The following is a 26,475-nucleotide window of genomic DNA, read 5'->3' on the forward strand; positions in this document are numbered from 1 at the left end:
TTCTAAAATGTAACTTAAACCTGTCTACTTGGCTCCATCTCTGCTGATTCTGCCCTGGTCAGAGGCACCATCCTTTCCCTCCTAGAGAATCTAAGAGCTTCCTAATCAATTCTTCTGTCATTGTTTCCCTTACCTCATGATATACAGCAGTCTTGGTGATATAGGTGATTGTTTTAAAAAGCAAATTAGAAGTTCTCACACTGCTGCCTGAACACTGCATTTAGAATAAAATCCAAACTCCTGACTGTGGCCTGAAAGGCTGTGTGTGATCTGTCCCCACGTACCTTTCTAATCTTCCTTCTCTCCAATTCCCCTCACTCGCACTCGCCAGGCCTGTTTCCTATCCCACCTCATGGCTGGGCCCTTCTCATTCTCCAGATAGCAGGAAACAGGGACTCCTCTGAGAGGGCCCCTGGTCTGCCCTGCAAGCTTTCCATCCATTATATTCTCTCAACTCCCTTTTGTTTTCCTTTAAGGAACTTAACAAAATTTGTGATTATGCATTTGTCTATGTGTTTTGTTGTTTCTCCCCAACCAGCTGTGAACCATCCCTGGCTTATATGCCACTGTGCACTGGTAGGCCTGGCAATCAGTAAGGGCTCAGTTTATAATTTTGTAATTAAGACAGCCTGGGTCCTGCAGGTAGGGAACAATTTCAGTAGTAGATAGGTTAAGGGCCTGAGAAAAAGGAATTTGAGCAGAAGTAATGGCATAGGCAAAGTCATCAAAAGAGAGGACCTTGGCATATTTGTAGAATAAAGTAGACCCATGTGTCCAGATCCCAATACACAGTCCACTTAGAGTGGTTTAGAAATCCATCCTGGAATTTTCATGTGTCTTTAAGTTTTTGATCTCTTCTATATTTTTTCAACTAAGGCAGTGTTTATTAAGGGCAGTAGATAGAAAAGAAAGTTTATTTCTAATCTTGGCTCACCTTACTGACTGATCTTGAGTTTTAAAAACAATGGAGACCATGATTTTGTATGGGTCTTCATTGTCACAGGGCTCTGGTGAGAATAATGAGTGGATGCATGAAAGGGGGCTTCTGTGTCATTGGGAGGTGGCTCTTCTTTATTTGGCTCTTCTATGCAGGACTTCTGTGCAGTGTCCTTTCTGTTACTTACCTGTTTTCTTTTATTAATCAAAACTTTCAGTTGGAAAAATAATATTGATTTAAGTGATGAATTCTGTTGACTTAAATGAGGGAATGCTGTGGGATCCTGAAGATAACAATTCTGTGAAGTTTTGATTTAGGGAAGTCCATCCTAGCCCTTGTATCTCTTTCGTGTCTCTGGACCCATTCCTTATTCCAGCTGAGATGTTTATTTTATATATAAAACAGCTTCTGCCTGCCTATGACTGGTGATTAAAAGCTCAGGATAGCTGGGCACTGTGACTCAAGCCTGTAATCCCAAGCACTTTGGGAGGCCCAGGTGAGAGGATGTCTGAGCTCAGGGGTTCGAGACCAGCCCGGGCAACTTGGTGAGACCTCAACTCTGCAATAAGTCAAAACACAAGTCTGGTGTGGTAGCACTCGCCTGTAGTTTCAGCTACTTGGAAGGCTGAGGCAGAAAGATCACCTGAGCCCAGCAGGTCGAGGCTGCGGTGATTGTGAGCATGCCACTGCACTCTAGCCTGGGTGAGAGAGTGAGACTCCAAATCAAAAAAAAAAGGTCAGCATAATGAAATCTGCACAGTCAAAACTTGGCTGTTGGCTGTAGTTATTATGCAACTCTTAACATTTCCCGTTTGTTTCTGTCAATAATATAAAATGTTCAGTTTTTCTTTAGGAGCTAACTCTTCAAATGCACTAAAATTTGTTGCACAACTATTTGTCAATGACCAAGCTCAATTATTTCTTGAAGTTCAGATTCTATGCCTTTTTAAGAAACAAGAAAATTTAGTGACTGTGTAATAGCACCATTCAGACTATCTGTGACCAGCTGAATGGAACTATTGCAAAGGCCCATCCGTGGGCCCTGGATTTTTGCCACGTAACAGACTGCTTACCATGCGTTGATTGAAGTAGTAATTATAACAAGAGACACAGCAAAAGTAAGGGTGTAAGATGCAGCATATCCCAATGGTGAGGTACTTCGGAGCAATTTGGCGACCCCTAATGAGATATCTCAAATAAATGATAAACCTTCCCCTGCCCACTCTTCCCAATTTCTAAATTTCAAATGTTACAGGAGGCTTGCCCACTCGCCTGAAATCAATCTGTGGCCCTACACTAAAGTGCACCTGTCCAGAGCAAACAGGACACCTTGGGTTTCATCAGCCACGGTTCCCCTGCATTCCTGAATTATGGAGGCAGGACTCTAAAGGTCATCTAGGCATAGTATGAGGGAGTAGATATGCCCAGCACTTCTGGGGAGCCTGTCTCATACAAGAGTGACAGAACACTATGCAAAGACTGAAGGTAGGGTGGAGTACCACCACAGGAAGGGAAATGATTTGAAGAGCAGACCAGGGCAGCTAAGGTCACATTTGACTATATCTCTGTTTTGCCCATGATTAGCCCTAGGAGCGCATTGTGGTTAAAGTACAGGACCTTTGGACTAGAGAGGGTAGTCAGGGAAAGTTTTTCAGAAAAATACAGGCTGTTGTGTGTGCATATCTTCTAAGTACTTTAGCACATAGCCATACCCCAGAAACACTTGGTGATTCATTGAGTGCATGAGATGGGCACTTTGAAGGTAAAACCACATGCACACAAAAATTCACAAAGCACCATTTCATCATTTGCTAAGATAGGAAAATATGTGTTTGTAATCTCTTCTTCCAAAACCATGTACTGATATAGAGGAGAAAGTAAATTAGCCTGTGGGGAGGAGAGGTAGTTAGGAAAGCTTTTTAGAGAAGGCAATAGATATATAAATAAAGTTTTAAAGAATAACTAGAATTTGCCAGGCAGACAAGGATTAGAGGAGGGTTGGCAAGTGGGAATGGTGTGAATTGAATGTACTGTGCCCTCCCCCAAATGCATATGCTGAAACCCTGACCCCCAGTGCGATGGTATTAGAAGGTGGGGTCTTTGGGATGTAATTAGGCTTAGATGAAGTCATGTGGTAGAGTCTCCATGATAAGACAGGTACCCTTATAGGAAGAGGAAGAAATACCAGAGCTTTCTCTCTCTACTTGTTACGTGAGGACATAGCAAGAAGGCAGCCATCTGCAGGCCAGGAAGAGAGCCCTCACCAGAACCCAACCATGTCAACACCCTGATTTCAGTCTTCCAACGTCCAGAACTGTGAGAAGTAAACTACTATTGTTTGAGCCACCCAATTTGTGCTAATTTGTTATGGCAGTCTGAACTGACTAAAGAGGAGTAGTTAGAAAATCTTTTAAAGGGAAGTAATATCTGAATACGTGTTTAAGAATGAACAGAATTTGCCAGGCAGACAAGGAATGGAAGAGGGCTGTCAACAAAAAATGATATATAAAGGGACTGAGGTAACAAGCAGCATTTAGAATTCAAGGAAGCCATTTTGTGTGGCTGAAGCACACTACTTTGCTTTCTATTGCTGTTGTAATAAATTATTAAAAACTTAGTAGCATAAAACAACACATTTATTATCTTATAGTTCAAGAAATCAGAGGTCTGATATGTGTCTTATTAGCTGTAAAGTGTTGGCTGACTGTGTTCTTTCTAGTGGCTCTAGGGGAGAATCTATAACCTTCCCTTTTCTAGCTTCTAGAGGTCACCTGCCTTCCTTGGCTTATGGCCCCTTCCTCTTCAGAGTCAACGGTACAGCGTCTTCATATTTTTCTCTAACTCAAGCCTCTTGCTTGCCTCTTTCACGTTTTTTGTTTTGTTTTGTTTTGTTTTGCTTTATTTGAGTAGGAGTCTCACTCTGTATGTAACCCAGGCTGGAGTGGCACACTCACAGCCACTACATCCTTGACCTGCTGAGCTCAGGTGATCCTTCCACCTCAGGCTTCCAAGTACCTGGAACCACAGGCATGCACCATCATTCCCAGCTAATTTTTGGATTTATTGTAGAGACGAGGTCTCGCCCAGTTTCCCAGGCTGATCTTGAACCCCCAGACTCAGGCAATCCTCTCACCTTCACCTCCCAACGTGCTGGAATTGCAGGGGTGAGCCACTGCACCTGGTTTCTCTTTCATATTTAAAGGACGTTTGTGACTACTTTGAGCCCACATAAAGAATCCAGGATAATCTCTTTATATTAAGTCAGCTGATTAGCAACCTTACTTCCATCTGCAGCCCTGATTCCCTCATGCCTTATAATAAAACATATTTACAGGTTCCAGGATTAGGACATGGACATATTCAGGGGGACATTATTTTACCTGCCACAGAAGCAATGCAGTAACTTGAGGGTGATGGTGAAGAGAAAAGTTGGTATGACTCATCAACCTGAGGTAGAAAAGATCATCCACCCAAGAGGGGTCTGTCATCTGATTTTCTTTTTAATGGAGGAGTCATGGTTCTGGAAATTTTCCTAAGTTATAATGGGTATGTTTCTGTTACTGCTGTAAACAAACCACTCCAGAACTTGATGACCAAAAGCAATAATGATTTATTATTTCTCATGACTCTCTGGGTTGGCTGGTGATTCGCCTGTTGGTTTTATCAGGGCTCATTCATAAAACTATATTCAGAGAGAAGGTTGTCTGGACTAAACGGTACAGGATGGCATCACATTACCTAACATTTGGCGATGCCATCAGTGGGGCTGCCTCCATTGTTTTCAGTTTTTTCATTGTGAGTTCTCACAGTGCTAGGCTAGGCCAGCTTCCTTACATGGAGGCCTCAGGGCAGCATTTCAACAGCATGAAGGTGGAACTGCAAGGGCCTCTGGAACTCACACAGCCTCAACCTCCACCACCTGCATTTAAACCAAATAGTCACAAAGCTTAGCATAAATTCAAGAGGAAGGGAATAGATTGCACCTCCTGATGGGAGTTGCTGCAGTGGCCTCATTTCACCAAGCACGGGCTGTAGAGATAGGAGTTTTTGTTCTGAGAGTGAAGTTTTGAAGTTTGAGATTTCAGAGGTAGAATATTTCTGGATGACAACAATACCCAACACGTGCCCAAACGTATGGATGGTAGAGTGTGGTAAATATCACCAGCCTTAGCCGGGCTCGGTGGCTCAGCCTGTAATCCCAGCACTTTGGGAGGCTGAGGTGAGTGGATTGCCTGAGCCCACGGGTTCGAGACCCGCCTGGGCAACTTGGTGAGACCTCATCTCTACAATAAAATAAAAAATTAGCTGGGCGTGGTAGCGCGCGCCTGTAGTTCTAGCTACTTAGAAGGCTGAAGCGGAGGGATCGCCGGCGCCCAGCAGGTCGAGGCTGCGGTGGCCGGGAGCGGCCACTGCACTCCAGTCTGGGTGACAGAGTGAGACTCCAACTCAAAAAAAAAAAAAAAAGATCACCAGCCTTGGAGAAGAGAAGAAATTATGAGATTAGGCTGTGGAATGTGTTGTCCTGTGGACACAACAAGAACGTTGAGCGGGCAGGGAATGTGGCGGAGGGGAGTGAAGTCCAGGAGATGGCAGCAATCATAGCAGGCAAACATGGGAGAATCAAACCAGATGGGATGATTCTGTAGACCCTGAAGAGCAGGGTCATGCTTTTCTAAATCAGCTTTGTGGGTGGTGGGCACCAGAACCACTCCACCATGCCTTTCACTTCCCAAGCCACATGTTGTCCCGTTCCCCGTGTCGATTTTCAGCTAAACTTACCACTTCTGACTTCCAGATAGCGTGCAGGTAGATTCTTCAACTATCAGCATCCATGCCCTGAGAATTCCATGAAAATATGAGATAAAGGTCAAGTCGGTGTTCAGTAGGGAGATGACAGAGCCTCCAGAGTGTAGCAGGTTAACAGTGTCTGTTCTTTGAAGATTTTCCTTTTCTTTTTCTACCTCCTCAAGTATGTATCTAAAGGCCAAAGGATCGCCACATAGATCAGCAGGATTTATGGTGGTGAAATTTATTAACAGTGTTAAGTGAATAGTATTTGTTACTTCATTCTAGGTAAATAAAACTCTAAAGCCAGATAGTCATTATCCAGATGGTCCTAAGAGCTCAGTCAACCATAGAGTGCTAGATATGAATAAATTAGAGCCTGTAACAAGTGGAGACAGATCAAATTGCATATTTTTTATAATGACTACCATAATTTAATGTTTATTTGTTTATGTATAACAGATGAACAAATGATTTACAGAAATACAAGTGTAGCATGAGTTAACATCCTTGGCTGTGACTTCACATGCTTGAAATGTTTTGTAGAGTACCACAAAAGAAGCTTCTACCCCAAATAAAAGATTTTCAGTATTTGTAAATTCAGCAAATGCTTCCTGGAAATTTCATATCTGCAGCTATGAATATTTAATTCTGCTTTTCCTTTTATTTTTCCTTACATGGTATCCCCTTTGCACAGAGTTCAGCACCTTTGGCAGTCACTTTGGTCTTGAGCAGATTGACAGGGATTAGAAGACCCATGAATGTTTTTCTCACCTTTGACACAGAAATTCTTTTTAGGACTATGCATGAGATGTGTCTAAAAATAAGTGAAGTAATGATAGTTTTATAATCATAACCTTAATATAAAACTAAACGGGCCTCTGTTCCTCTCAGAGTAATCTGTAAAAGCTACACAGCTATTTCATCAGTGCTTCTGAGATTCAAATTATTTGGGGTATTCTTTGTTGGGGGCTGCTATCAGAGCTAGTTTTCAAGCAAGCAAGATAAACAGTTCTATATTTTTAGTATTCTAGCTCAAATTTTAGGCATTAGCTCTCTATGGCATTTATCTATCAAAAAAAAGTAAAAATAAAGTTCACCCTTAAAAAATTAAGGTTTTCCACCACTTGAATGTTTAAAATAATGAAACTTGGGTTCCAAAGTTGTGAGACTCCAAACAAAACCTGTTTTTCTGATTCGGGCTACACCATGGTAATATTACCAGAAACTTGTCAGAGACTGTTAAGTGTTACCATTTTTATTCTGGAATCTAGAAATGCCCCATACAAATATTTTTAACCCACTTTTCCTACTCTTTTATCTTTTGGTTAACTATGACCTCCTCCCTGGCCCCACTGGAAACTTTTACTGCCTTCTTTGTTTAAGATCAGCTGTGCTCCATCTTGTATTTATGGTTTAACTCAATGTTGTTGTCATCTAAAGGCATTCATCTTTAGCATCATGATTATAATTTTTGAAACCATCAGTATATGAGGTACTGCTCTGAGGACTTAATACATCAGTTTGCTACTCCTCACAACAACATTAGGATATGAGTATTATTATAATTCCTACTTAAAAGATGAGGAGGCTGTGGCCCACAAAGTACAAGCAACTTGCCCAAAGTCAAATGACTAGAAAGCAAGGTAGCTAAGAGTCAACACATTTATCTAAGGCAGAATTTTTCAACCTCAGCCCTATGACATTTGAAGTCAGATAATTCTTGGTTGTGGGAGGTTGTCCTGTGTGTTACAGTATGTTTAGCAGTAGTATCTCTGGCCGTCTACCATTAGAAGCAGTAGAACCCCCCTCCCACCCTAGCTCCACCCATCCAACAACCAACATTCCTCCAGACACTGCCAAATGTTTCCTGGAGTATGTTTAAGTATCACCAATCTAACACCAAATTCATGCTTTTGCCACCCACACTATTAAACAGGGAACTAACCAAACCATAGAATTTTAACATTAAATTTTAAAAAGATCAATTTTAGGAGTCACCACACCTGGCTGATCATCAGAATGGAGATTTTAAGACTTTCTTTTCCTGCCCAAGATGTTCAGAATCAGTATCTGCCAGGTGGAAGACAGGTAACTGTCTGTTTCAAGCCTTTCCACAGTGTAGGAACTACAGATCAAATCCTCCCCTAACCACACGTCTGTTCCTTGAATAACTCCACTCCATCCCTTCCAAATTATTCTCCAACCCATGATGGCGTTACAGTGACAATTCCATTCCCTTCACTTTCTGAGACAAGTCCATGTCTAGATAGTGCTAACTGTGAAAAAATAATTCTTCTTAATAGTCTTCCTTCTATCACTCCTGTCTATGCCCTTAATCTCATATTATCCCAGTCATCATTTTTCTCAAATCAGTTGAATTAAATACTTATTGAGTCCCAGTTATGTATAATAGTAGACTCTGAACAGTTTCTCTATCATAGCCATTAGAATCTTAACGACTCTTTAAAAAATGACCGTCTAACCAGTTTTCTCAGGTTAACAATGAACTTTTATCACTTATTATCTGTTTTTATTAGTTTAACAATCAACTTCCTCAAAAGGATAATTGAAGTTAGTTAAATCATACACGGCCAGTCTCCTGTACTGCTGCCGCCAGTAAGCCGTCTGCTCCCCAGTCTATGGAGGGACCTTCTGGGGAAGCCGAGTTGAGAGCAGCCTTTTCTTTTTCTCTTGACTCCTCATCAGCAACCCTCTTTAAACTTTCTTGGATGGTTTCAGGGGGTTTCCAAAGTAGCTCCCTTTCCTGGTAACATCATTTTTACGGTATGTTCCAGATGTCTTGATGAAAACAAAAGTGAAGACAATTTAAATTTTAAAGTCTTGATTTAGAGTGGGCCTTCTTGAGAATATATATTTGTTAAATGAATTTGGTTAATGTAAATAAATGAATGAATATATATATATATAAATAATTTGATTAAATTCAGACTCACAGTTGACTCTTCTTTGAAGTCAGATAGTCTTTCAGCCTGCACTTTTGATTTTCCTCTAAGTCCCCATAATAGTCTGGAATCTACAGAAAACTCCTTTTCAACAACCAGATATTGGGTAATTGAGAGGTTGTGATGGTTAGGACGCCAGTATTGCCAAGGCAAGGTATACCCCAGTGACAAAGGTGAGCCCTACAAGTGACCGGTCTCGTTAGCAGTCGACATGAGTAGCCAGGGAGTTATAAATGTGTGCCAGCTGACCTGACAGTGCCCGGATGGAGCACCAGTATGCAGGTTGTGTTTAGAGAAAACCAAGGAGAAAATAACATGTTAACGAGAATAAACCGCTTAGGATCAAAATAACATTCCGGTGTTTTTGTACTTGTGTGAGATATAAAAAGAAAACCCGAGGGTCAGTTAGGCTTGGTGTGAACTTCCAAAAGTCTTTCCTGTGCTCGGGCACTTCCACAGAACTGGCTGGACCAGGCAAAGCTGCTTGTGCTCCTCGCATCTTCGGTTGCTCTGCAGAGCCTGGGCATTCTTAACGTGGTGTCCACTCTCTTCTTGCAGAGGTTTATAAATGGACACTGACATGGACTACGAAAGACCCAACGTTGAAACCATCAAGTGTGTGGTCGTGGGTGACAATGCCGTGGGGAAGACACGCTTGATCTGTGCCAGAGCGTGTAACACCACACTCACACAGTATCAGCTGCTGGCCACCCACGTACCAACAGTGTGGGCGATTGACCAGTACCGCGTCTGCCAGGAGGTAAGGTATACAGTATCTTTGGAATCCTTAGGACACATCATCACTGTTTACCAGTCTGATTTTTTTTTAAGGAGGAGATTGGGTAAATTTCACATTGAAAACAACACTAACCTTTTTAGTGACACAAGAGAAAACAAGCAAAACACAAACCTGGGAGTATGACTCTGTGATCCTGAATGAGGGTTTGAGTCACATGATTCCAGGAGAGAATTAGGACTTATTAGGACTTAGCTGAGGTTGCCTCAGATGAAATAAGGAAACTATATTTTTTTTGAGTTGGGGGTCTCTCTCTGTTGCCCAGGTTGATCTCCTGGGCTCAGGCAATCCTTCCACCTCAGCCTCCCGAGTAGCCGTGACTACAGGTGCACACCACCATGCCCAGCTAATGTTTTTTTTTATTTTTTTGTAGAGACAGAGTCTCACTATGTTCCCCAGGCTAGTCTCTCACTTCTGGACTCAAGTAATTCTCTCGCCTCGACCTCCCAACGTGCTGGGATTACAAATGTAAGCCACTGCACCCAGCCAGAATAAGGAATCTAAATGCAAGCGAGTGGAGGTGTTGAGGGGTATTGAACCAGACGTACTGCTCCTGGGGAGCCTCCGACTGACACTAGCATGGATGTTTTCTCTGTCTCCCACAGGTCTTGGAGCGTTCCCGGGATGTTGTTGATGAAGTGAGCGTTTCCCTCAGGCTTTGGGATACTTTTGGTGATCATCACAAAGATAGGCGCTTTGCATATGGCAGGTAAACCAAGACTAGTGCAGCATGGTCAAGTTCGAGTACAATTTACTTTTCTAAACCAGCAGGTGGTCACATATCAACGAAAATCATGCCATATGACCTTGAAATGTATTGGGTTCTGCACTGTGTCTAGGAATAGAATGGTATTGTTTCCTGGTGTCAAGAAAATCAGAGTCTGCCTTGCCAGTGAGGAAGGACCGTGTTGAAAACCTCCAGTGCTGGTGGAACGGGAAGGTTTGCTACAAGGATGTTGTATAATGCCCTCCAGCCTCTGGATGCTCTGCTTGCTGGTTTCCTTAGTGATTCTCCATTTGCCTTCTGTTAGAATGTTTTAAGTTGTTTTAGCACGTGACCGCCCTACTTCAGAAGGTCTCTTTGGGCATCCCATGACCATATTAGCAGAGTCTAATGTTGTTTGCTTTGGGCTGTGTGTTACCTAAAGAGTCTATTATTTTTATTTAAAGGTCATTTTTAAAAAGAAAGAAAAATATCTCTGATGTCCTTTGCAAGGCATATTTCCAAAATGAACTAAAGCACTAATGTCTATTTTTTATTTAAAAAAAAAAAAAGAAGAAGAAGAAGGAAATGTCCGGTAACAGAAAGATGAATCTGGAAGGACACTGATATGGGTAGGAATGTGGTCAAAGTACCTTAAAATATTTAGCAATTTCTCTTTGTCATTGTAACTTAAAATCTCTCTCAGTGAATGGGTTACAGTTACTAAAATCTGGATAAGCAAAGGATTTTTTTCCACTTAATTATAAACGCACACATTTTTTTTTTTAAGTTCAAAATTTAGGTATCATGGTGTAGTTGTTCCTTTTAACATCAGACATCAGATTACCTCATAGGATTGGATTAACTAAATATTCTAAACACTTGAGTTACTTCTTGGTATTGAAATAAGCATTTCTGAAAGTTCCTCTTTTTTCTCAAGCCAGTAACTCTCTGAACAGACTTTTACTGGCATTAATCTAAGTGATCTAAAATACTGAATAAACCGCTGAAAGGGTTTGCCCTATTCCTGGAAAGTAGTTTACACACTGAACATTCGAATCTACAAGTTAGACTAGTTTTTTCAAGAGAACTGAGAATATAGGAGTAAAACATGATTTTAATATCTCCTTGATAGTAAGGACTTTTAGACTTAATATCCAGCATCATAGATACTTTTCTTCTCCTTGAATTTACTGGATTTTTTTTTCCTTTCCATAATGTTCTTGATTGTTACCTTGTTGCCATTTTGTTTTTGTCTTTTGTTCTATTGTTCTACATGTAAAAATAATAATAATAAGTGAATTTGCTTGTGAATGATGTACAGTTAGGTTTGTAATATCTGTGGTTTTAAGGAAACGAGATTTAAAAACAATGTAATTGTAGATGAAATAGATTTCAAAGGACGTTTTGCATCTCATTTCTAAACAAATATCGTGAAAATGATGGGCCTGGTGATGAATTTACAGAGATATTTTAATTTAGACTCTATGGATTATTTCAGCAGCACAGTGGTCTGTTGCCACTTGAAATGTATGCATGTGAAACAATGAATTTCAACATGGCCCCACAATGTAACACTTGTATCGTGGTCATAAAAGGTCAGCTCCATTATCACTTGAGGTTCCTGCTTAGCATGTATTTAATGGTGTGATGGCCTTCGTAGATCCACACTGGGCCTGTCCAGCTCCCTGATGAAGCTGGAGTCATTTTACAATATGTCATGCCTGCATTTGTTCCCTCCCAACAAAAATAAGCTACTCTTTCCTATGACTTCATTAGTTCAAAGTACATTGCTCTGCTTTCTTGTGTGTAACATTTGGTTCTGTCAGCTGTGTCTCGTTCCCCCTTTGATGGAAGCAGGAAGTGCTCCCCAAGCCAAGTTTGATTCTCCATGCAACAGAGAGGGGCTTCAGGAAATGCCCCTGAAACGCGTTTCTGGCCACATTCTCCTTGGGGCTCACTTTGTGTACATGTCTCTATCTTGTATTTCCTCTGTCTTTTCCAATTCTCCACAGCCTCCAGGCGTCCTGCCACAGACCCCACCTCTAGTAAAGAACAAAAACCAGAGCTGCTCCCTTTTGGACTCCAGCGTCTTTCTGTAAATGCTAAATATGTAATATCACATTGATGTAGCACCAAAAAGCCATATTTAATGGAAAAAATCTGATAGTGATAAGAGCTCTTTTATTCAGTATAGGACTCTGATCAGTGTATTTCATTGCTCTAAGAGAGCTGTTTAATTTCTTAATCATTTCCATTTTTAGCATTATATCATTTGTGAAGGAGAAAAATCATTACGGTTTCTGACAATCAGTTTGGTTTGCAACCTGTTTTGTAACTGACATTTTTACTATACTCGTGTGAATAGTAAGTCAATGGGATGTGCACAAACTTTGAGGCATGTGAAATATATTCCCTATGCTTGGAAGTGTTTTTGAAACCTTTTTAAAATAATTAATTTGATTCTTGTGGTGACAGTGAGAAGAACCAGATTCATACAAGATACCTTAGACCTTTTTTTCCATTTCCTTTGCTTCTTCACAAAAAGTAGTTAATAAGTTGCCCCCTCAAACAATCTTTGGCATGGACAAGTTCTAGTCTGTAGAGAGGATTCTGTGGGACGTGGGACGAAAGGGTGTCAGTGGAAGGCAGCCCACCAACTTGAATTATGCAATGTTCCTGATGTGGTATAACTGTCTCCAGAATGTCATCACTCGCTTCATGTTTTTTTTTTTTTTTGCTTGTTTGTTTTTTTGAGTTGGAGTCTCACTCTGTCGCCCAGACTAGAGGGCAGTGGCCGCTCCCGGCCACAGCAGCCTCGACCTGCTGGGCTCTGGCCATCCTTCTGCCTCAGCCTTCCCAGTAGCCAGATTTATAGGCGCGCGCTACCACGCCCAGCTAATTTTTTTATTTTATTGTAGAGATGAGGTCTCGCCTGCCCAGGTGGGTCTCGAACCCGCGGGCTCAGGCAATCCACTCACCTCAGCCTCCCGAAGGCGCGGGATTACAGGCTGAGCCACCGAGCCTGGCTTCTCTTCATGTTTTAAAGGCAACTATTCAACCCATGTTTTTAACCAACTAGAATAATAGCTCCAGTTTATCAAAGGCCTACTATGTGCCAGTCAGGGTATTAGGTGCTTTGCCAACATTAGTTAATCCTTTCAGAAACCCTAGGAGGCAGAGATTATCTTCATGCTACAATTAAGTCTGGACTTGAGTTCTTTGACTACCATAACTTGCCCAACAGTTAGTCTCAGACACAGATTTAAACCCAGCTTTGCCTGACTCCTGGTTCCTACCCTTTCCACCATTCCAAACTACCTCAACCTTATTTTAAATGGGGTACAACTAAAGACTACCCCCACATCGGTGTGCTGGCTTTCTATTTGTTCTTCCAGATTTGTGCAAAAGGCTTAGAACTGGGAGAGATCTCAAAAGGTCGTCTGGTTGACCCCTTTTCTCCAGGAAAAGACATCATCCATCCATCCAAGAAAAGGTATCACCAATAGGACCCGTATATTCGATAGAGGTGAAAGCAAGAGAGTAGCCTCAGTATTGTGACACTTCATACATTGGAATCTGTTGACCTTCTATTCCCTGAAGTGTATGACTCCAGCTCTCTCATGGCCTTTATTCCCAACACCTACTTTCTATCCACTTTTAGATGAACTTTTGAAGCTCTTTTCTGGATCTTTTAAAATGTCAAGAACAAAACTGTACATAGTAACCATGCCTGTGATCAGTTGCTTTTTCTTTTTTGGCAAGGAAAGAACCTCTTCTTAAGGGAATATCACTCAGAACAAGAGTTGTCCTCTGGTATTCTTATGAGAATGAAATGTTTGCACTTAGGGACCTGGCACTGAAAATGTAGACAAATAGGATGGTCCCTGCCTTCAACAGGAACCTGGGCCCCTCTGGCCCTCTCTTCTCATCACACACACATAAATAATTACAGATTTTCTTTGAAAACGTCCTTCATTGATCTTCCTGGGGGTCAGAGAACCTTCAGACACTTCAGAAAGCCTAGAGTGATGAAAGTAGGGATAACAACAGCCACAATTTAATCAGGGCATCCCACGAGCCAGACCTATGCTAGCCGCTCCACATATCCTGTCCTGTTACATTCTTGTGGTGAATAGGCTCATTTCACAGTTGGGAAAACAGGCACAAAAAAAGGCCAAGGTCAGACAGCTAGCACAGAGAAGAGCTGAACTTTCCTCTTGGGTCTGTCTGATTCCAAAGAATGTACCTTCCCACTCCTCCATGCTGTATGACTGGTGACAGTGATGGATGACACACTTGCTTCGCTTCCCCCCGGTACAGTCTAAATCTCACACAGTCCCATGTGGACCCTGAAGACCACCACTCACCATCTATCACCAGCTTCAGTGTTGTGGTGTTCCTCTTAAGTTCTGTAATCCACAGCAAATAACTAATTCATATGCATCCATAAGTCACTAAACATGAGTCCTTCGGTTTTCAGTAAAAATAATACATCCAAGCAAACTTTTCGAGAATGAATGGGAATCTTGAGTAGTTTCTTTGGCATGTTTCCCCAAAATCATTTGTGTGTGTGTCTGTTGGAGTCTCACTTGTCACCCAGGCTGGAGTACAGTAGCACGTTCATGACCACCCCACCATCAACCTGCTGGGCTCAGGCGATCCTTCCACCTTAGCCTTCCATGTAGCCAGAACTACAGGCGTATGCTACCATGTCAGGCTAATTTTTTTTTTAATTGTAGAGACAAGGTCTTGTCAAGTTGCCCAGGCTGGTTTCAAACTCGCAGGCTCAGGCAATCCACTTGCCTCGGTCTTCCAAAGTGCTGGGATTACAGGCTGAGCCACCGAGCCTGGTCAAATCATGTTTTTACAAAAAAGAAAGGGTCTTGGTCTGTTACCCAGTCTGGAGTGCAGTGGTGGTGTGATCATAGCTCACTATAACCTGAACTCCTGGGCTCAGGCGATCCTCCCACTTCAGCCTGCCAATGAGCTGGGACTATAGATGTGAGCCATCACACCTGGGAGATTTTTTTTTTTTTTTGGTAGAGATGGGGTCACCCAGGCTGGTCTCAAACTCCTAGCTTCATAGCTTCAAACGATCCTCTTGCCTCAGCCTCCCAAATCATGCTGGGATTACAGGCATAAGCCACCCCGTTCAGCTATTCCCCAAAACATTTAACTAAAACATTCAGAACCACTGTGCTTGCCTTATCCCCATTGTTTTCTGAGCATATTTTCAGTCCAATTGGAACCCATTTATTATATAGTTTATTCTTACATACTGATATTTCTCAAATGTTGTCGACTCCTATAAGAAATACAGTACATGTTTTAAATGATAACGTTAATCAGAGCTATGGTTTCTGTGTGTCTATTTAGATAAGATGGGTCTAGTTTCACGTTGAAGACACATGTAATCAGATATGACATAAACATAGCCCATTCTGAATGCTCCGTTGAGGCCCTTTGAAAAATTCAGGACCGTAGTGGCTGGTGTTTGGGTCTTTGCCTGGGATTGGCTGTGCATTTGGTTTATGGTAGGGGATAAAGTAAGGATCAGTGAGTGCATCTAGATAAAGTATTTGAGTTAGCTCTTGTTTAGAATTAGCACATTCTAAAGACTGGGCCAGAAATATCATTGTAATGATGATTTCAGGGTGACAAACAGCCTGTTGCACAGCAAGATGTCAAGTGGAAGTGGACCACGGCCAGGACCAGGGCACAGCAAGTGAGTCCCTCTCCCTGAGAATAAAATATAAACAGTAATAATTTTAAAAAGACAGAACCACTATTACTGGCTTCTTCCCTTCTGCCCCAGACTGTTACAGTACTACTACAGATCCTGGCTTGATTTAAAAGTTTGGGTTTTTTGTCCATCGTGGATTTTTTTTCTTAATTTTGATTTTTGTAATAAAAGTATTATGTTTTTGGTTTGTTTGTTTGTTTGGTGCCTTCTTACACTTTGCACTTGAGACAGGTGTTCCATTTTCTTCACCCAAGACCTGGCCCTGATGGTGAACTTTATAAATGGATGGCATAATAGCAAAGAGCAGAAAGTCGATAATACATGTGTTTTATGGGAAAGTAATTCAAACCACACTTTTAAATGTGTGGTGCTAAGGAGTCCAGGAAAATTATTACAGCTTGTGTCCTAAATACAGTCTGGTCCACTGTGCTGCCGTAATGAAAAGAACTAAAATTTGCTCAGATTACAGAAAAAAATAGAAAGACATATAAGAAAAGCAGTGATTTGAACCAAGGGACAGGAATAGTTGTTCCCTAAGAGATTAGATTAAAACTGTTAGCTTCGTACATGAGAATGCTTAAGCATAGCACTTATTCTGGGATAAGAGTTCTGGGGAGAGGTGCATCAGCAAGTTTTAGCCAGTACCTTGATGATTATGGATCAGGTAGTCCTCAGGCCACAGTTTGATAAACACCGTCCAGGAATTACCATGATGATCTTTACCAAATCTCTGCCAAAAGGGAGGAATCCTTGAAGATTAAAGAGAGAACTTTTGAGTAGGGGATGCCAGACGAAAAAAAAAAAAGAGCACATACTGTGTGATTCCATTTCTATTCCTATCCTAGAAAATGCAATCTAATCTGTAGTGATAGAAAGTAGATCACTGGTTGCCTAGAGAAGAGGATGAAGGGATGGGATGGATCATAAAGGGACCTAAGGAAACTTTGAGGTGATGGAAATGTTTGTTAACTTGATTGTGACAATGTTTTCGGGGAAGTACATATGTTAAAATGAATCAAATTAAACAAAAAATATGCAAATTTTGTATATTTCCATTGTATATCAATACAGTGTTTTAAGGAGAGAAATATCTTTGTGGATCAAGTAGTCTATGATATGTGAGGGAAAGTTTGCATGATAGACTACATATTTTAGTTACTTAAGGAACTTTAAGTTAGTTCTCATTAAGAACATAAATCACTTATGTGAATTTAGGGGGAAAAAAGTGGCCAGACTTTTAATAGCTGAGTATGATAAAGGAGATATTTATAGAATCTCAAAGCTAATAATGGGACACTGTCAGACTGCCACACAAAATTATGTTGGCACTTGTTTCTAGAGATAGAACTCCCTCGGCTCAGTGAATCATAACCTGACCAAGTGGCCCGTTTCTTTGGCTGTGGTTATGTTTGTATCTTGTTCTAAGAAGATACGTTTCACCAAGTACCCAAAGATAGCCAAATAGAGAACGCCAAGTGGTGGGAAAGTTTTGTGTTTCTCCATCAAATAGTAACAATTTTGTGTTTTGTAGCTGGTTCGCTTCTGGAACCTGAGAATGTGGTGGTAACCTCTGGGAGTTACCCACATGACCTTCATTTTGTACCCAGCAGACTCAGTTATGATACTATTACTGATCTTGATTCTTGATATTTAAAATGTTGGGTTTTTGTCTATAATGGATTTTTTTTCTTAATTTTGATTTTTTTTTTTTTTTAAAGATACTGGTGTCTCCTAACTCTTTGTACTTGAGGTAGGTGCTTTATTTTCTTCACCCAAGACCTGGCCCTGATGGTGGGCACTGAGTGCAGATTTGAGTGATAGGGTGTGTCCTCTCACTTGGGTAGGTAGCTACGTCATGGGAGGGAGAGTGGACTCTTGTTTGTTTTTCTGGGTGGAGTCCTAGCCTGCCTTGCCAGCCTCAATTCTTGTTCCAGACATACCAGAATATTTATAGTAGCCCCTAGGCCCACAGACAACCATTATGGCTACTTAGAAATTAGGACCCCACCCCACCTATTCTTAAGTAGTGATTGCACTACTCAGCATTCTAAGAATTAAAACAAATGTCATGTGCTCCCAGAAGTCCTCTTTACTACTCTCTTCCCTTCCTCTCTGTTACCTTCAGAATCCAGGTAAAGGGTCTTTCCTTTATGTTCCCATAGAGCACCTTTGCAAATCTCTTTTGTAGTAGTGTTGAATTGTGTGGAAATTGGCTTCTTAGTTTTCTCGCATTCCCCTTATTTTATTATTCCTGGTATCTTTAGGACAGAGATTGTGTCTTTCTGCTCTATATCCCAGTGCCTGGGTCTACTACTTATTAGGAGCTTGATAAGTGTTTGTTGAATGGATCTATTGCTAGATCTCATACATATCAGAATGTTCTAAGGCATTGACAAGGAAATAGTCTTATAACAAACTTGAAATTGTATTATGAGGTTGAAAATTATATGTGCACTTTTTATTTATTTATGTTTTTTGAGTTGAGTCGGAGTCTCACTCTGTCGCCCAGACTGGAGTGCAGTGGCCGCTCCCGGCCACCGCAGCCTCACCAGCTGGACTCCGGCAATCCTTCCGCCTCAGCCTTCGAAGTAGCCGGAATTACAGACATGCGCTACCACGCCGGCTGATTTTTTTTTATCTACTATAGAGATGAGGTCTTACTGCCCAGGCAGGTCTCGAACCCGCCGGCTCAGGCAATCCACTCATCTCAGCCTCCCAAAGGCGCGGGATTACAGGCTGAGCCACCAAGCCCGGCATATATGTGCACTTTTATAGTAAGAATAACAAACCTGAGGTGATGAAGATGAGACACAGAGATGCTTGGCCCCTCTTCAGTGAATTAGCAGCTGGTAAGACAAGCTGTAAAGCCAGAAGGAAAAGGCCAGTATATTTGGCCACACCCTCAAAGCCTCCTTTGTTTTCCCCAAGTTTTGAGTTTGTAAAAAATTTTTTGTAATGCTTTGTTTGAATGGATTTTTTTTCCTTTTCTTTTTTTTCTTTTTTTTTTTTTTTATTTTTATTTTTCTGAGTCACAGTCTCATTATGTCACCCAAGCTGGAATGCAGTGGCATGATCATGGCTCACCACAGCCTCAACCCTCTGGACTCAGATGATACTCCTGCTTCAGCCTTTCAAGAAGCTGGAACCACAGGCGTGTGCCACCACACCCTGCTCATTTTTTATTTTTGTTTTTTGTAGATACGAGGTCTTACTATGTTGCCTAGGTGGTCTCAAACTTCTAGGCATAAGCAGTCCTCTCACCTCGGCCTCCCAAAGTGCTGGGATTACAGGCATGAACCACCGCACCCAATTGAATGAGTAATCTTAAACAGAGAATTTCTTGTTTTAATAACATTGCCTTTCCAATTATAGGTTGTTTCTCCTCTGGGTATCATTTCCAAGGTCCTTATAAGAATAATTTTTAATGATAACTATATATACTAATTTATTTGCCTAAAGATGAAAGCAGTAAGCAGAACAATTAAAGGTGGATTATTACTGTTATGCACTTCATTCAAAACAAAAATACATTAGATTTAAATGTATACAAATAATTCAAAAAATTAACTCTGTAGTGGAGATTTATGGGTTCTGTGCTAAGGTACTCAAGCATGGGATTGCATGGAAGCCAAATCATCTGGCACACAGAAAAGGTACCTGTTACCTTGCTCTGTGCCACCCTCGCCTGCTGTCCCACACTGTCCTTCCTGCTCTGAACTGGTACATCTTATATTGTCGCCAGAAGAAAAAACATCATAAGAGCTGGGATTCCTGTGCCTGACCCATCCCTGTACCCAGGATGAAATTGTCCTTGGAAAGCAGGAGTGCCAAATGAGATAGCAACAGGGCTTGATTGATGATGGTTGGGGCCCACCATGTGCCAGGGAAGGATTTTGGCTGCTGCCCAAACACAGGTCATGTGGCTATGTTCTTTGTGGCTCAGCCCAGAAAAGCTTTGATGGGCCCAGAAGAGGCCACTGGAGTATGAATAATGAGGACCCTGTAATGGGCAAAGAGAATAAGGATCATATGCATCATTCAGGGCATTCAAGGCTTGTGTTCTGCCTTCCTTTTGCATTTTTTCTCTTACTGCTTAATAACAGCAAGGTTGACACGTTGGGTCAAATATAGTTAAGTGTGTTGACTTGTCATCATGGAAGAAGAGAAGACATCAGTTTGTGATGTTGTTATATGAGAACTTTCTGATGAAGAAAAACATTCCAGCCCATACAGTTTCTACTTTGTAAATTAGGTGATAAAAAGAGACCTTTGGTATCCTCAGTGGATAATTCTATTACTTATCTTTCAGCAATTCTGTATCAATAAAGGACACAATTGGTAGTCTAGAAGGAAAAGATCTCTTGATGGAAGTGTTTTACCATTCTTATTAGCTTCAACATGTAAGATACATCCTTGGTGATTTTTGAGCCCATAATGATCTGCCTGACAGTAATTGGTACTTTATGGTTTATAGAACACTTTCACAGATATTTTTCTTAGTGAATCTCGATAAGTTGAATCCTACCAGTAACTTTCAACATTGGCCATGATTGGATTTCCAAAATTATCCTGCCACTTTATTCTTCCCGCCTATGACTCTGTCCCAACCTAGAGAGTGTCATCAGAGGGAGAAAGCTCTGAATTGTAGAAAGATAAAGCACATTAGTAAATTCTCTTTGAAATTGATCATCTTGGCTATTTTTTTAGTTCTTTTTGTTTGTTTTCTTTGTGTGTTTTGAAAAGCAAAATGGTCTGTGAAATAGAGGGCTTTTTAAAACCTTGATTCTGTTGTAACTTACCTAGAATTAATCCTAAAAATAGCTTGTCAATTTCACATTTCCTTTGCTTCTGGGGATAGTCTAATTTCTGGAAAAAAATTATTAATTTGCTGTTATTCAGGTGTTATGAAAGTATTCAATTAGATGGATAAATTGATTTTTTAGAGAAATTCAAATAATTTAAAATATATGTATTAACCAGTTAATCTCTGCTATAGATACCAGAGACATTTTGTGTCAGTCTTTCAGCAATAACAGCCTAAAGAAATATGCTGGCTCACATTTTGTTTTCATTCTTTATTGAATCTCCAACTGATCCCCTACCGACTTATTTTAAGCCTAAATTCATCTGTTTTTTTTTACTTTGAGTCTACAGACATATTTATATCTGTAACCTTTACCTTCCAATATCTATAAGGTCTTTTTTGTTTAATAAACATTAATTGAGGGCCTTTTTTGTTACAAATACTGTGTGGTGCACAATATGAGATAAACGAATAGAAGCAAGACAAAATCCCTGAAAATGACCTCATAGTTTAATGGGCACGTTGGCAGCATAAATAATGACAGTTCAGTATTAACAGTGCTGAACTAAAGGTGTCAGTTCCAGGAACAGGAAGGAAAGAATAACTCAGGCCAAAAGCTCCAGCATTATTCTTTTTATTTTATGTTATTTTATTTTACATTTGAGGGATATGCATGTAGGTTTGTTACATAGGTCTATTGTTTGATGTGAAGTTTGGGCATCTATTGAGTCTGGCCCCACCAAGTGGTGAGCATGGTACCCTGTGGGTGGTCTTTCAACCTCTATCTTCCTCCCTCCCTGCCCTCTTTATTGTAGTCCCTATTATCTGTTGCTCCCATCCTTACCAAGCATCATTCTTAACTCCTCTGAGTCATATCCCATGTCTGGTCCTCAGAAAATCCTGAGGCTCTACCTTCAACATGTATATATAGAATGTGGCGACTTGCCACCTGTACAATGCCCCTTCCAGGCCAGGCATAGTCACCAACATCTCTCTTGGGATTTTCACCTCCTAACCAGTCCCCTGCTTCTTTCTGCTTTTCCCTCTGTCCCCTGACACTCCCCACCTTTCCCTTTTCTCTGCTGCCAGTTTAGTCAGTTCTCATTATAGCAGTGACATGATTCTGTTAAAACATAAATTATAACCTGACATTCTGTTCAAAAACTTATGTTTCTGCTGTTTTCTCCCTCACCATTTGACTCCAGCAACATGGCAATCCAGGCATGCTCCTACCTCTGGGTCTTTGCACGAGCTGTTTCCTCCTCTGCAGTGTTCTTCCCCCAGATACTGGTATATTGGCTCCCTCTCTGTTTTTCAGGGGGTTACTGAAATGTTGCCTTCTCAGTGAGGGCCTCCCTGGCCACCTCATTTTCAACAGCAACGTCTACCCCTCCATATTTCCATCCCTTTCTCTGCTTTATTTCCTGATTAGCACTTATTACTACCTAGCATACTACCTATTTTATGTATTTTTCTCCTTTATTATCTCTGCTCTCCACTAGAATATACGGCAAGGACAAGCATGACAATGACAGCGGTTTGTGTCTTTTACTAATTGTTCTATACCCAACGTCTAGAAGAGGGTCTGGTACACAGTAGATTATCAGTTACTATTTCTGGAAGAAATAATTAGATGGCTGCATATTGATATCAGACAAGTCACTTGACAAATCCTTTACCAGTTTGAAGAGGATTGCCAGGAGGCCTAGGTAGAGTCCCTTTGTCACTGTGGCCTTGTAATCTTGCTGGTTTACACAGTTTGTTCTCAGAAGTGTCAGGAAGATTAACCCCAGAGACCTCCCACCTGGCATTCTAGCGGACACTCAGGTTTTCTTATATCTACAACTAGTTTTTCCCTCAGGAAAAAAACCTTAAAAGTATAGGAAGGAAGTTCCTCGGTAATTTCACTTCAGGGAATTCCAATGGGGATTGAGAAGGAGGAGTGGAGATGGGAGGAAATTTATTGCCACAATTTCACCTTCTCCTGTTTCTTTATGTCAGTGCCTCCTGAGTTCATTGACCTGGAGTTAAGTGAGGTTGTTTAAGCTACCGCTTTTAATAAATTCATTGTGCTTCACCCAATTTCACATGCACCTCAACTTCTGAGTTATGAGATGCACTGAAGGGAGCATTGCTTGCCAAGTGTAGAAAATGGGATAGTGAGTGAAAAATAACCGAATTCCATTGGATGATAACCCACAACCTTCCTTGGTAACACCATTGCCCCTGTACTATTTGTACTATGATGGTACTGCTTTAAGACTCAAGTATGCTTTGTCTTAGGGTTTGGTGGCATTGGTGGGATGTCGATGCAGCTTTCCTGCACTCAAGAGCCTGCATCGCTTTGGCCCCATTTTCAGAGGGGGCCAAATGTTGCTTCCTACTAAACATGCAGTTACGGGCTTGGAAAAAATAGTTGCGCATGCTAATCACTCCCAAATCTGGATATATTTCAGGATGTTTTGACAGTTTTCCCCACATAACATCTGTACTTAAGAAGCCTCACGCTATTGGTAAAGTATTGACTTGATTTCTCTGCTCACATCCAGGGCGCTGCATGGTTCTGCCCTGCTCTCCCCAGATCCCCCGCCAGGCGCTCCCCTGCAGGCCTCTCCATCCTCCATGAGTATGAGCTTACACAGCCATTCATCTCCTGGTGGTTATGTGCACCATCACTGACAATTCCGTCCGCATCTTCATACACACTGGGCTGCTCCCCTACTAAAATTGTCCAAAGCCACGTGTTACACATTCCTTTTCTCTGCCATGCTCCCAGCTGTTTTGTGCTGTTTTGATCTGTCTGTTTGCATAGCACTGTCAGATTATATGCATGAAAGGTGTGTTGTCAGCCTGAATGAGTTTGAAAATGTTTCTGTAAAGAGCCTACCTCTGTTTTTCAGTAGGGAGAAGGAAGCTCAAAACCCCAGAGGAGGTTAGGGACTCCTACCTGAATCTTTGCCAGCAGGGGACTTGTGCACATTGACAAAGAAAAGAAGAAGCCCATTAAAATGTGACATGATGTCTACTGCTATAAAGAATATAGGAGTTTCTCCTAAAAAATAAATAATCAGTGATGACACGTAAAGAGGTGAGATCCTACCATAGAACAAAAGAATGTGTACACATGTATGTTAAAAGGAGATTCTTCCAAGCAGAACTCAGGTAAATGTAACTATTAGCTTATTCTTGGTCATCAAGCATTAGGATAGCCAGAGACCCAGCCACACTAGAGAAAGGCATTTGGCTGTCCCACTCACAGCTTTTCAGAGGACTAGATGGAATCTGCTGTCCTTTGTGTCACCCATAAATTTGACCTGATCTGATACTTTTGGATAATGATAATGGATAATTTCAGTTATTTTTTCACTTAATCAGATAAGGAAACACAAGGTCCACAGCCCCCAGCAAAGTAGGTGGGACTAGAGAAGAAATGACAAAGTAAAGACAAAGAACACTTGTGTGATAGGAAAAAACTTGAAAAATTCATCCTTAACTATGAAAGCGTGTTACTGATTATCTGCTCTTTTTTCAACTACTTCAAAGGATGAATTTGATATTTCAGATTGGAGAAAGAGTTTAGCTTCTGGTCTGATCTTTTCCCACCAACTCTGCTATATTTGACTGTAGACATTATAAAGACAGGCTTTGAGAGCATGTGTGGTATTTGCTACTCAGAGTCTAGCTCAGGCCAAGATATGTGGGTAAGATGCACTTTTTTCAGATTTTTTTTCTTTAATCCTCCAACAAAGATTGGTCCCAATTTTGCATGCGCTCCTTATGTTATCCACATATCCTTGCCAATCTTTCACATGCTATCTTTGGCCAGTGTTCTCCTTGAAAGATAACTGAAAAATATGCTTTTTTGTTTGTTTAATAACTGAAGTAAAACTGATGCAACTGAGGTTGGCTTTATCAGCTGAAGCATTTTTGGATGACTTGGTCTCTCTCTGATTCACTCCCACTCCCCCTGTGAAACCAGATTCCCAGTTGTTTCAATGCATCCATTTATTTTGGATTGTTTTTTACTTAACTAATCAAAACATTATTTCATGGACATTATTTGATGTGTTAGTACTCAAGTGAAACTCTTATATTGATATTTTCCCCTTAGGAACAAGAAATCATATTTTTCCCTAATAAATAAACATTCCACAGCCAAGCAACTAAGACTGTACACCCCTTAGTCCTTTGTAATTCTGGCTTTCTCTAATAAAGCTGTTTAGCCCAGTCAACAAACTTTTTTTTTTTGACATCTTGCTCTGTTGCCTAGACTGGAGTGCAGTGGCACAATCACAGCTCACCACAGCTTCGACTTGCTGGGTTCAGACAGTCCTTCTAGTTCAGACTCTGGAGTAGCTGGGACTACAGGTGTGCACTACCACATCCAGTTAATTTTTTTTTTTTTGGTAGAGATGATATCTCATTATGTTGCCTAGGCTGGTCTTGACTCCTGAGCTCAGGCAGTCCTATGGCCTAAGCCTCCCAAAGTACTGGAATTACAGGCAGAATCACTGAACTCAGCCAAAAAGAGAAAAATTTAATAAAAAATAAATACAATAAATATCCCAAACGTCTTCCTATCCCTTCTCAATATTCAAGTTCTGGAGTTTAGCGTCTTGTCTACCCTGCACTTTGCCCCCGCATTCTCAAATTCCCCATCTAAATCCTATTCGATTTTTTTTACAACTGAAATAGAACCCCCGAGGTCGTGTCTAGACTAACCCTACTGCCTATATGTGAGAATGTCCTCATTGCACTCACCACTCTCAATTATTTTTAAACTCATTCTTCAAAGTAAAAAAATGTAAAAGAGCCATAGAAGTAGAAATGCCAGAACTTGCCTTTTTCTTTTTATCTTTCATAGGAATGGCATTTTTAAACACAAGCTTATGTCAGACATTAAACAGTCTCCACACGGGAATGAATGTTTTGATTAAAAGTTATTTAATATCTCTAGTTCCTTGGAATTCTGCCAAAAGCTGAAGATATTCTTAGCTGCAGGTCTTGTGCCTTCTTTGACTAGACTTTTTTTTTTTTTTTAAACAAAAGACTCAACATCTAGAGGGAATAAATAGCATTCTCAAAATAGTTGATTGTATACATGTTTGTATCACAGAGGATACTGATGTGCTGAGAATTAGGAATTAGAAAAGAATGCTGGTAAGTATACACATGTGGCAAAACTACAGCTCTGTCCCTGCGCCCATTGATTTTCAGTGCTCAACCTTTTCATTAAAATTGGGTTTGGAGGACTAAATTCATACAGCAGACCTTAAGAAAAGAGTTCTATATAATCAGTACATGAAGTTTCTTTAACTTGCATTTTTGTATTTAAATCAAGAAGGGTTAAACAAAAGACATTTAGGCTAATTGATACTTAAAATATAATCTTTTTTTTTTAACTGCTTTCAATATAAAATAATGGGGACAGATTCTCATAGCAGCTAAATATGAATACAAAAGGAAAAAGAAGGCCTTTATTCCAAGATACAAATAGAATTTTGACTCAGTAAGTGGTTTTATCTTTAGAGGTAAGTATTGTTCTAGTGCAACCTCTTTTCTTTGTCATCATTTTTGAAGCAAAATATTTACAGAACATTGAATTACTTTTTTAGCTTTCCAATGGCATTTCATGCATTTAGATATCGATGTGACATAGTTAGAAATTGGGCCCTCAGGACCTGTATTGTATGATGGCATTGTGCTACTATCATCACAAGATTCCATTTTTTCCAGCC

The 26,475-nt window shown here is 40.7% G+C and overlaps 1 protein-coding gene across 7 annotated transcripts in view; it reads left to right on the forward strand.

Annotated features, from left to right (window-relative positions):
* RHOBTB1 (Rho related BTB domain containing 1) overlaps positions 1–26,475 on the forward strand; it is a 147,930-nt gene that overhangs the window by 87,554 nt on the left and 33,901 nt on the right. For 3 of the 7 annotated variants that reach the window (XM_021716009.1, XM_021716010.1, XM_021716011.1), the window contains 3 exons: positions 9,247–9,448; positions 10,090–10,193; positions 23,194–23,250. Coding sequence is in view for 3 of the 7 variants with exons in the window: in XM_008064938.2 (XP_008063129.1) it covers positions 9,257–9,448; positions 10,090–10,193 (296 nt within the window). In the remaining 4 variants the exon portion in view is untranslated. The remainder of the gene's footprint in view (positions 1–9,246; positions 9,449–10,089; positions 10,194–23,193; positions 23,251–26,475) is intronic. The other 4 variants (XM_008064938.2, XM_021716008.1, XM_008064937.1 and 1 more) reach the window with 2 other exon arrangements.

Source organism: Carlito syrichta, unplaced genomic scaffold, assembly GCF_000164805.1.
Source record: "Carlito syrichta isolate Samal-C Ts95f unplaced genomic scaffold, Tarsius_syrichta-2.0.1 Scaffold308110, whole genome shotgun sequence".
NCBI classification, from domain to species: domain Eukaryota; kingdom Metazoa; phylum Chordata; class Mammalia; order Primates; family Tarsiidae; genus Carlito; species Carlito syrichta.